General features: G+C 58.9%; 1 protein-coding gene across 2 annotated transcripts in view; it reads left to right on the forward strand.

The window, feature by feature from the left end:
- PDE4C (phosphodiesterase 4C) overlaps positions 1 to 6030 on the forward strand; it is a 101063-nt gene extending 95033 nt beyond the window's left edge. For both annotated transcript variants that reach the window (XM_065422382.1, XM_065422381.1), the window contains exons 16-17: positions 4727 to 4909; positions 5467 to 6030. In XM_065422382.1, the coding sequence (XP_065278454.1) occupies positions 4727 to 4909; positions 5467 to 6030 (747 nt within the window). The remainder of the gene's footprint in view (positions 1 to 4726; positions 4910 to 5466) is intronic.
- Positions 6031 to 10148: the final 4118 nt, after the last annotated feature.

The raw sequence follows: 10148 nt of genomic DNA on the forward strand, positions 1-10148 counted from the left end.
TTCCTGGGCTGTAAACTGGCAAACGTTTAATTCTCTAGAATAAAAGGGCTTAAGAGAATTAACATGGTATACCTTAGGCTTTATGTTGGAGGTGGGGGAGGCTATGAGATAGTTAACAGCTCCTAGGCGCTCCTGGACCGTGAATGGTCCTTCCCACGACGCTTCCATTTTATGGGCCTGGAGCGCCTTTAAGACCATGACTTGGTCTCCTACTTTGAAGGACCGTTCTCTGGAATGTTTATCATACCAGGCCTTTTGCTCTTCCTGAGCATCCTTTAGGTTTTCTTTAGCAAGGGCTAAAGAGTGTCGGAGGGTGTTTTGTAGGTTGCTTACAAAGTCTAGAATGTTAGTTCCTGGAGAAGGCGTAAACCCCTCCCATTGCTGCTTCACCAACTGTAATGGCCCCTTAACCTCGCGGCCATACACAAGTTCAAATGGTGAAAACCCTAAACTGGGATGTGGTACAGCCCTGTAGGCAAAAAGCAACTGCTGCAACACTAGGTCCCAATCATTGGAGTGTTCATTTACGAATTTACGTATCATGGCCCCCAAAGTTCCATTAAACCTCTCCACCAGACCATTGGTTTGATGGTGATGAGGGGTGGCAACCAAGTGATTCACCCCATGAGCTTTCCACAGGTTTTTCATGTTCTCTGCCAGGAAATTAGTTCCCGAATCTGTAAGTATGTCGGAGGGCCACCCTACCCTGGCAAAAATGTCTGCTAATGCCTGGCACACACTTTTAGTCTTGGTGTTGCTTAAGGGTACAGCTTCCGGCCATCGGGTAGCAAAATCCATGAAAGTCAGTACGTACTGCTTTCCTCTGGGTGTCTTCTTTGGGAAAGGACCCAGAATATCCACAGCTACTCGCTGAAATGGGACCTCAATTATGGGTAGTGGCTGGAGAGGGGCTTTAACCTGGTCTTGGGGCTTTCCCACTCGTTGGCACACCTCACAAGACCGGACATAATTAGCAACGTCCTTGCCCATTCCCTCCCAGTGGAAGGACTTCCCCAACCGGTCTTTGGTTCTGTTCACCCCAGAATGGCCACTGGGATGATCATGGGCTAAGCTCAAGAGCTTTACCTGATACTTAGTGGGAACTACCAACTGTCTTTGAGGATGCCAGTCTTCCTGGTGCCCACCAGAAAGAGTCTCCTTGTATAAAAGTCCTTTTTCTACAACAAACCGGGATCGGTTAGAAGAGCTGAGAGGCGGTGGGGTGCTCCGTGCCGCTGCCCAAGCTTTTTGAAGGCTGTCATCTGCTTCCTGCTCGGCCTGGAACTGTTCCCTTGATGCTGGAGACATCAGTTCCTCCTTGGACTGTGGACTGGGGCTTGGTCCCTCTGGAAGCGATGCAGGTGCTGGGGCTTTTTCCATTGACTGTGAACCGCTGTCCGCTGGTGCACTATGTGGTATTTCAGGCTCTGGCTGAGCCTCTTGGGTAGGGTTATCTGCTGCTTCCGCCAGTTTAGGCTCGCTGGTGTCCTCTGGCATTGGAGTTGTAGACGGGGTTGCAAGCGCTGGACTCAGTGCTGGCAATGGTTCTGGTGCTGGTTGCGTTGCCAGTTCCGGTTCTGGGACTGGCTTTGGCTGGGTCTCTGGGATTGGATCCACTACGGCTGTTGCAGTCATTGGCAGGGGATCCGGTTCCACCACCTGTGTTTGGGTCTCCGGTAACATAGACGGGGTCCTGGTGGACGGCTCAGGAACAGGGATGGGGGTGAAAGCTTGCTTAGCCTGGCTGCGGGTGACTATTCCCACCCTCTTGGCTAGCTTCACATGGTTAGCCAAGTCTTCCCCCAGTAGCATGGGAATGGGATAATTGTCATAGACTGCAAAAGTCCACATTCCTGACCAGCCCTTGTACTGGACATGCAACTTGGCTGTAGGCAAGGTTACAGACTGTGACACGAAGGGTTGAATTGTCACTGTAGCCTCCGGGTTGATGAGTTTGGGGTCCACTAGGGATTGGTGGATAGTTGACACTTGTGCCCCAGTGTCCCTCCAAGCGATAACCTTCTTTCCGCCCACTCTCAAGGTTTCCCTTCGCTCCGAGGGTATGAGAGAGGCATCTGGGTCTGGGGTTCTTTGGTGTGATTGGGGTGTAATGAACTGTAATCGGTTGGGGTTCTTGGGGCAGTGAGCCTTTATATGCCCCAGTTCATTACATTTAAAACATCGCCCTGCTAAGGTATCACCGGGGCGATGTTGGTTGCTGGAGACTGGTGTGGTGGGGTGAGAAGGCGTCTGGGGTTTCCCTTGGGATGTGGGTGGGGCCTTGGGTTGTCCCCGGTGATAAGGTTTTGTTTCGGCTTGCCCCTTCTGATATTCGCTCCAACTGCTACTAGCTTTTTTCTTTTCTGTCACCTCCACCCATTTGGCTCCAATCTCCCCCGCCTCGGTTACAGTTTTGGGCTTCCCATCTAGGATGTACCTTTCTATTTCCTCAGGAACACCCTCTAAAAACTGCTCCATTTTTACTAGGGAAAGCAGATCTTCCAGAGATTTAACATTTGCTCCTGATACCCAGGCATCACAATTTTTGTCAATGTGGTAGGCATGCCGGGTAAATGACACATCTGGTTTCCATCTTAGGGCTCTGAACCGCCGACGGGCATGCTCGGGTGTTAGCCCCATTCTGAGTCTGGCCTTGTTTTTAAAAAGTTCATAACTGTTCATGTGTTCCTTAGGCATTTCAGCCGCCACTTCTGCTAAGGGTCCACTGAGCTGCGGCCTCAGCTCTACCATGTACTGGGTTGGAGGGATGTCGTATCCAAGGCAGGCCCTTTCAAAATTTTCTAAGAAGGCCTCAGTATCATCGCCTGCCTTGTAGGTGGGGAATTTCCTGGGATGGGAAGTGGTACTTGGAGAGGAATTGTTAGGATGGTCTGATGCATCCTGCTTAGCACTTGCTGCTTCCAGTTCATGCTTCCTTTCTTTTTCTCTCGCCTCCTCTTTGGCTTTTTCCAGCTCCATCTCTCTCTTGTGGGCCTCCTCTTTGGCTTTCTCCTCTCTTTCATGGGCCTCCTGTTTGGCTTTTTCTTCTCTTTCATGGGCCTCCTGTTTGGCTTTTTCCAGCTCCATCTCTCTCTTGTGTGCCTCCTGTTTGGCTTTTTCTTCTCTGTCTCTCAGCTCCATCTCTCTCTTGTGGGCCCCCTCTTTGGCTTTCTCTTCTCTGTCTCTCAGCTCTATCTCTTTTTCTTTCAGCTCCATAGCTCTCTTGTGGGCCTCCTCTTTAGCTTTTTCTTCTTTGGTAGTCATTTTCCTGGTTTTCTTGTGCTGGGTCTCACCCTCTGCAGTTGACTGAAACTGGGATGTATTTAGCTCAGGCTCCTGCTGAGTGCTGCTGAGTTAACAGAGACTTTCTAACAAGCTACTCCCGAGGATGTAAAAAGAAAAAAAAACACAATTCAGATTGTAAATTACCTTTACCAGATCAAAGTTTGCTCACTGATTGAACCGTTCTCTTAACAAAGGACCTTGTTAAAAAAAACTTAACACCTCTGCCTTCAGGCAAGGAGAGATAAGATATGCATCTACCTTCAGCTCTGCTCTCCAAGCAGCTAGAAGGAAAAAAAAATCTCTTACTGGCTTTTGGGTTTAAAACGATCCCACCGCTGTGCCACCATGTCAAGGCTGTATCCCTACTTTGAACTTTAGGGTACAAATGTAGGGGCCTGCATGAAAACTGCTAAGCTTATCTACCAGCTTAGCTCTGGTCCCGCTGCCACCATTCTCGATGGATTCCCTCCCTGGGAAGCCTTGAGAAACCTTTCACCAATTCCCTGGTGAATGCAGATCCAAACTTCTTGGATCTTAAACAAGGAGAAATTGACCCTTCCCCCCTCCTTCCTTTTACCAACTCCTGGTGAATACAGATCCAAACCCCCTTTGGATCTTAAAACAAGGAGAAATCAATCAGGTTCTTAAAAAGAAGGTTTTTAATGAAAGAAAAAGGTAAAAATCATCTCTGCAAAATCAGTATGGAAAATAACTTTACAGGGTAATCAAACTTAAAGAGCTCAGAGGAATCCCCTCTGTCTTAGGTTCAAAGTATAGCAAAACAAGATAAGCACTCTGGTAAAAGGTACATTTACAAGTTGAGAAAACAAAGTAAATCTAAGACGCCTTGCCTGGCTTTTACTTACAATTTTGAAATAAGAGAGACTTGTTTAGAAAGATGGGGAGAACCTGGATTGATGTCTGGTCCCTCTCAGTCCCAAGAGCGAACAACCCCTTAAACAAAGGACACACACACAAAAGCCTTTCCCCCCCCCAAGATTTGAAAGTATCCTGTCCCCTTATTGGTCCCTGGGGTCAGGTGTTAGCCAGGTTACCCGAGCTTCTTAACCCTTTACAGGTAAAAGGATTTGGAGTCTCTGGCTAGGAGGGATCTCAGCACTGTACACAGGAGAGCTGTCACCCTTCCCTTTATAGTTATGACAACCCCCCTCCTCCGGCCCCACCACAGCGCTCAGAGCTCCAGCCCCAGGTCTGGCTCCAGGCTGGGCTGCTCTGGTGCTGTCCTTGCAGGGGGATATTGAACGAATGCCCAGCCAGGGCCCTGCCCCCTCCACTTTGGGCATCTCGTGCAGACATTGCCAGGTCCCAGCTCAGCGCTGCCCCCGAGGGACGGGCCCTGGGAGTGGGGCTGGCCAGGGCAGCCAGGCATCGGGGGAGGCGGACGGGCTCTTTGCAAAGCTGTGACTGTCCTTCCCCCCAGGTCCTGCAGAACATGGTTCACTGCGCTGACCTCAGCAACCCCACCAAGCCCCTGGAGCTGTACCGCCAGTGGACGGACCGGATCATGGTGGAGTTCTTCCACCAGGGGGACCGGGAGCGGGAGAAGGGCATGGAGATCAGCCCCATGTGCGACAAGCTCAGCGCCTCCGTGGAGAAGTCCCAGGTGGGGCTGGGGCCAGGGCTGGGCTGGACGCAGCTCGGGTTGCAGGGGCCAGCGAGGTGCCATGGAGCACAGCGGGAGGGAGGGAGGGATGTGGCCCTGGGAGGAGGCTTCTCTGGGGGCCCTCTGCGCCCACCGGAGCCTGGGGAACCATCACCGAGAAGAGGGCAGGGGCTCTTGGGCCAACCCCTCTGCTGCCACCCCACTGCACTCGCCAGTGGGCAGGATCCTGCCATGGCCCCGTCCACCCGGCACGTTGGCTCCGAGGCAGCGTCCGGGCTCTCGTGGAAGGATCCGAGCGGGGAGAGGCAGCCTGGGCGTGACCCCTGGGGGCGATAGCAGGGAGGAGCTGGCACCACTCCAGGTCCTTTGGAGTTGCCCATGGGCCCGCCCGTCAGCAGCCTCTGGAAGTCGGCAGGTCCCCACGGGATCAGAATTGGATGGGGGAAGCTGATGTAGATGCTGGGCCTGACTGCAGGACTCCCCGGGGGCAGGGATGCTGCCCCCGTGGGGACGTGCCTGGACCTGCCCGTAACCCCCAGCTCTGCTTTTTCTCACAGGTGGGCTTCATCGACTACATCGCTCACCCGCTGTGGGAGACGTGGGCCGACCTGGTGCACCCCGACGCCCAGGAGATCCTGGACACGCTGGAGGACAACCGGGAGTGGTACCAGAGCATGATCCCGCACAGCCCCTCACCACCCGAGGAGCAGGACCCCGAGAAGGGCGGTGGGGGGGAGAAGTTCCAGTTCCAGCTGACCCTGGAGGAGGAGGGCGAGTCGGACACTGAGCCAGAGGAGGCCGAGAGCCCGCTGGAGGAGGACAACAGTGGCAGCGACTCCAAGATGCTGGCCACGGACGACTCGGCGTCGCCAGAGCTCGAGCGCCTGTCCCCTGGCTCAGCTGGCCGGGACTCTCCACCCCCCACGCCCAGCGGCCCGCTCAGGAACACGCTGGTCAAGCAGAAGGAGGCCTTGCACTTTGACAACAGGAGGGCTCTGGAGAGGACGCTCTCGCAGCCCGACAGCGGCACCTTGGAGTTGGGCCGCAGGGGGAGCCTGGAGGCCAAGGAGCTGGCCCTGGACACAGAGGGGAACCTCACGTTTCTGCCACTGGGGACGTAACGGGCAGGGCCCGCTGTGCCCATTGGTTGGGTCTGGGAGCCACCTGGAGACTGGGCACCGCAGGGTCGTTAATGAAGAGAGCGAGATTGGGGCATGGAGCACATGAGCTCTGTGGGCCCCCACCTTCCCGTAGCACCCACTGGGGACTGAGATCAGGACCCTCCGGAGGGAGCAGGCAGCAGCTGGCCAGGCAGGCCCGGACTGGAATCGTCAAGCTGCTGTGTGCCCTCGAGTGATGACCGGGCACGCGGCGTGGGAATGGCTCTGTACCTGAGCAGGTCCCCAGCCGCCCGGGGCGGGTCTGTGCGCTGCCGCTGGGCTCGGACAGGGCTGCGGCCGCAGCATTGTCGTGTGTGTCTTGCCTCACTATCCTCGGACTCACCCTGTGCCCTACGTCCCCGCGCCTGCCAGCCAGGGCCCGACCCGGACCCGGATGGGCAGACGGGCTGGGAGCTGCGGGGAGGGCAGACAGGCCACGCAGACCCATGAGCATCCCTGCTGCTCACAGCTAAGCACTGTGTCCCCTTCAGGCTGCAGCTCTGGGCTCCTGAGTGGGGAGCGTGTTCCCTGGTACCCCTGGGCCGTGCCCCCTCGGACCCTGGCCCCCTCCCACCCTGCCGGGATGCACTGCCTCTCCTCCCGGGGCAGCCAGGCCTTTGATCCACATGCACATCGGGGCTGTGCCAACCCGGGGGCCCAGCTAAGCCCCTAGCAGCATCCCTGCCTTGAGCTCCTTAGCAGCCAGTCTGCAGTGTCCTGCCTGTTAGCGGCTCATCAGCCCCCTCCGTGAAGCCCTGCCCACCCTGCGGAAGGGGATGTGGGGCGGGGACCCCCCTCCAGGAGGTGGGGCTTTGCACCCACGTTCCAGCTCCAAGCACTCCGCCCCGTGGCTGCAGGGGCTGGAGCGCTGGGTGCATGCAGGCCGCAGCTGGGATTTCCTCACAGGGTGACAGTCACATCATCTCCCCGGGAGCTCGGGGCCGGCCGGGCACTCAGCTGCTGTGATCTGGCGCAGCTCCTTGGTACCCAGCAGAGCTGCTGGCCTTGGGCCCTGTGAGTAACAGAGCTGGGAAGGAACCATCCCGTGTCACCGGGCGCAGGCCCCTCTCCCACCGGCCGCCCCGAGGGCTCTGTCCATGGAGGCAACTCCCCGTCGAAGGGCTCCCACCCCCTGCGGCTGGGCCTGGGAGCCATAGGGGAAGGGGAAGAAGCTGTCTGGGTCTCAGGCACCTTTATCCGGGCTCACGGTGCCCACGCCAGGACCTGTGCTGCTCCAGCGACCTTCCCCGCCTCTCCCTGTCCTCCCTGCCCAGCTGTGCGGGTCCCAGTGAAGCCAGCAGGAGGCACGGCTGGTAATGGGAGGTTTTATGGAAGGCCCCGGGTGGCAGAGGGTCTCTGTATTTACAGGAGCTGTCACGGAAAAGTGTCTAGTGCTGCCCGTCAGGGACGCCCCGTTCTCACGCGTTGTCCTGCGCTGGATACACGGGACCTAGACCATGCAAGTACTTTATACTTTGGTGTGCTGCTGTGAATCTCCATTGCCTCTAATTTATGCAACTAAACAAACTGGCTGGCCCCCCTCTGCGGGGGGGACGGTCAGTGCAGGGGCCGGGCACTGACATACCCCCTGCTTCCCTGACGCCAAACAGCCCTTTGCCGGCAGTCACTGCAGAATATGAACCAAAAGGGGAGATGCGTAAAACGCCGCTTTAAACGTTTCCCATCACAAAGCAGCAATGGCTCCCCAATGCAACAGCACCCCGGCTGTGGTGGGGGCTGGGAGACCCTGGAGCACTGCGGGGGGGGGGCTGGCTGCGGGGGCTGGGGAGACCAGGGAGCGCTGCGGGGGGGCTGGCTGGGGAAACCAGGGAGCGCTGGGGGGGGGGCTGGCTGGGGGAGCTGGGGAGCACTGCAGGGGGGGGGCTGGGGAGACCAGGCAGCGCTGCGGGGGGGGCTGGCTGGGGAAACCAGGGAGCGCTGTGGGAGGGGGCTGGCGGGGGAGACCAGGGAGTGCTGTGGGGGAGGGAGCTGGCTGGGGAAACCAGGGAGCGCTGCGGGGGGGACTGTCTGTGGGGGCTGGGGAGACCAGGGAGTGCTGCGGGCGGGGGCTGGCTGGGGAGACCAGGGAGCGCTGCAGGGGGGGCTGGCTGGGGAGCGCTGCGGGGGGGGGCTGGCTGGGAAACCAGGGAGCGCTGTGGGGGAGGGAGCTGGCTGGGGAAACCAGGGAGCGCTGCAGGGGGGGACTGTCTGTGGGGGCTGGGGAGACCAGGGAGCGCTGCGGGGGAGGCTGGCTGGGGGGGGCTGGGGAGCGCTGCGGCGGGGGGGCTGGCTGGCTGGGGGGAGCTGGGGAGACCAGGGAGTGCTGCGGGGGAGGCTGGCTGGGGAGTGCTGCGGGGGGGGGGCTGGCTGGCTGGCTGGGGGGAGCTGGGGAGCACTGCAGAGGGGGGCTGGGGAGACCAGGCAGCACTGCAGGGGGGGGGCTGGCTGGGGAGACCAGGGAGCGCTGCGGGGGAGGCTGGCTGGGGGGGGCTGGGGAGCGCTGCAGGGGGGGGGGGGGGCTGACTGGCTGGGGAGACCAGGGAGTGCTGCGGGGGAGTGGCTGGCTGGGGAGACCAGGGAGCGCTGCGGGGGAGGCTGGCTGGGGGGGGCTGGGGAGCGCTGCGGGGGAGGCTGGCTGGGGGGAGCTGGGGAGCACTGCAGAGGGGGGCTGGGGAGACCAGGGAGCGCTGCGGGGGGGGGGGGCTGGGGAGCCCAGGGAGCCCTGCGGGGGAGGCTGGCTGGGCAGGGCTGGGGAGACCACTGTGCACTAGGCAGCGTGTTTAATTTATTGTGGGGCATGTTCACTTTTTAAAGCCTTTTGTAGCTCACTTTTGAACCCCGACTCACCTCCTCACTCCCGTGTCCCTTGTCACACGCTGGTTTTACTGTGATCAGCACTCGAAATGCTGCATTTCTACCTTGCACTTTGGCGGCCCAGCCGAGCGCTGCGGCCCCGTTCCTCATTCGCCGTGTGTCTGAGCGAGGAGAGAGACGCTCCTCGGCGGGTATTAAACCTGTTCCGTCTCTTTTATCTTTTCAATGTGATCCATGTCAACGTGTTTTTATCATGAGATAAAGTCCCGAGATTCTAACAGGCGTGGGGACTGGGCTGGGACGGGCTGGGACAGGTGCTTTGGCAATTGCTGCCCCGCCGTGTGTGCTGGGGAGCGGTCCCCCATGGCCAACTCCTGGCCGAACTCAGAGCCTCAGCCAGTTCTTTCTCCAGTGGGGCTGGTCAGCGCTGCAAACGCAGCCATGTGGCCGGCGAGTCTTTCAGGGATCGATCCGTGGCGGGCTGCGGGGCTGGGGCTGTTTGAAGCTTGTGGGAACAAGATGTTTGCTCCAGGAAACTCCATCATTGCAGAGAGCTCCCGGGTTCTCCTGCACTGGCCGCTCGGCTAGGGTGCAGCGCCCCCGTGCCGCACACACTGCCCCAGCCTTCAGCAGGCAGACTGGGCCGCATGCCGCCTGCGCCCCTGCCCAGGCCACGGTGTCTCCGGACTGAGTCGTGTTCTCGTCAGAGCTGAGAAGAAGCACTCTGGACCCAGGACCATTGACAGGAGGGAGGGCAGAGCACATGCCGTCCTGCCCACTCCCCGGCAGGAGCCAGCAGCAGCCAGGCCGGGGTTCATGCTGCCTGGGGGGGCTGAGCTCTCCTGGCTCCAGGGGCTTCGCTTCTGTCGGCGTGTGGGGGAGACAAGGCCCTGCACCCCCCTTCCTGCGATGCACCAGGACTCTCAGCCAGCCAGGAAAGCAGAAGGTTTATTTAGACGACAGGAACACAGTCCAAGACAGGTCTTGCAGGTACAGACAACAGGACCCCCCCCCCAGTTAGGTCCATCTTGGGGGCCCCAGGGACACCACAGCCCCATCTGGGCTCCCCTCCATTTCCCCAGCCAGCTCCAAAACTGCAACTCCCTCCAGCGTCTCACTCCGCCTCCCCCCGGCTCCTCCCCCAGCCTTTGTCCATTTCCCGGGCAAAGGTGTCACCTGGCCTCCAACCCCCTTCCTGGTTCTCCTGTTACATGCTCAGGTATCTGGCCTCAAGGAGAGTCTCCCATCCCCAATGCAGACAGTCC

Source organism: Emys orbicularis, chromosome 24 (genome assembly GCF_028017835.1).
Source record: "Emys orbicularis isolate rEmyOrb1 chromosome 24, rEmyOrb1.hap1, whole genome shotgun sequence".
Taxonomy (NCBI): Eukaryota; Metazoa; Chordata; order Testudines; family Emydidae; genus Emys; species Emys orbicularis.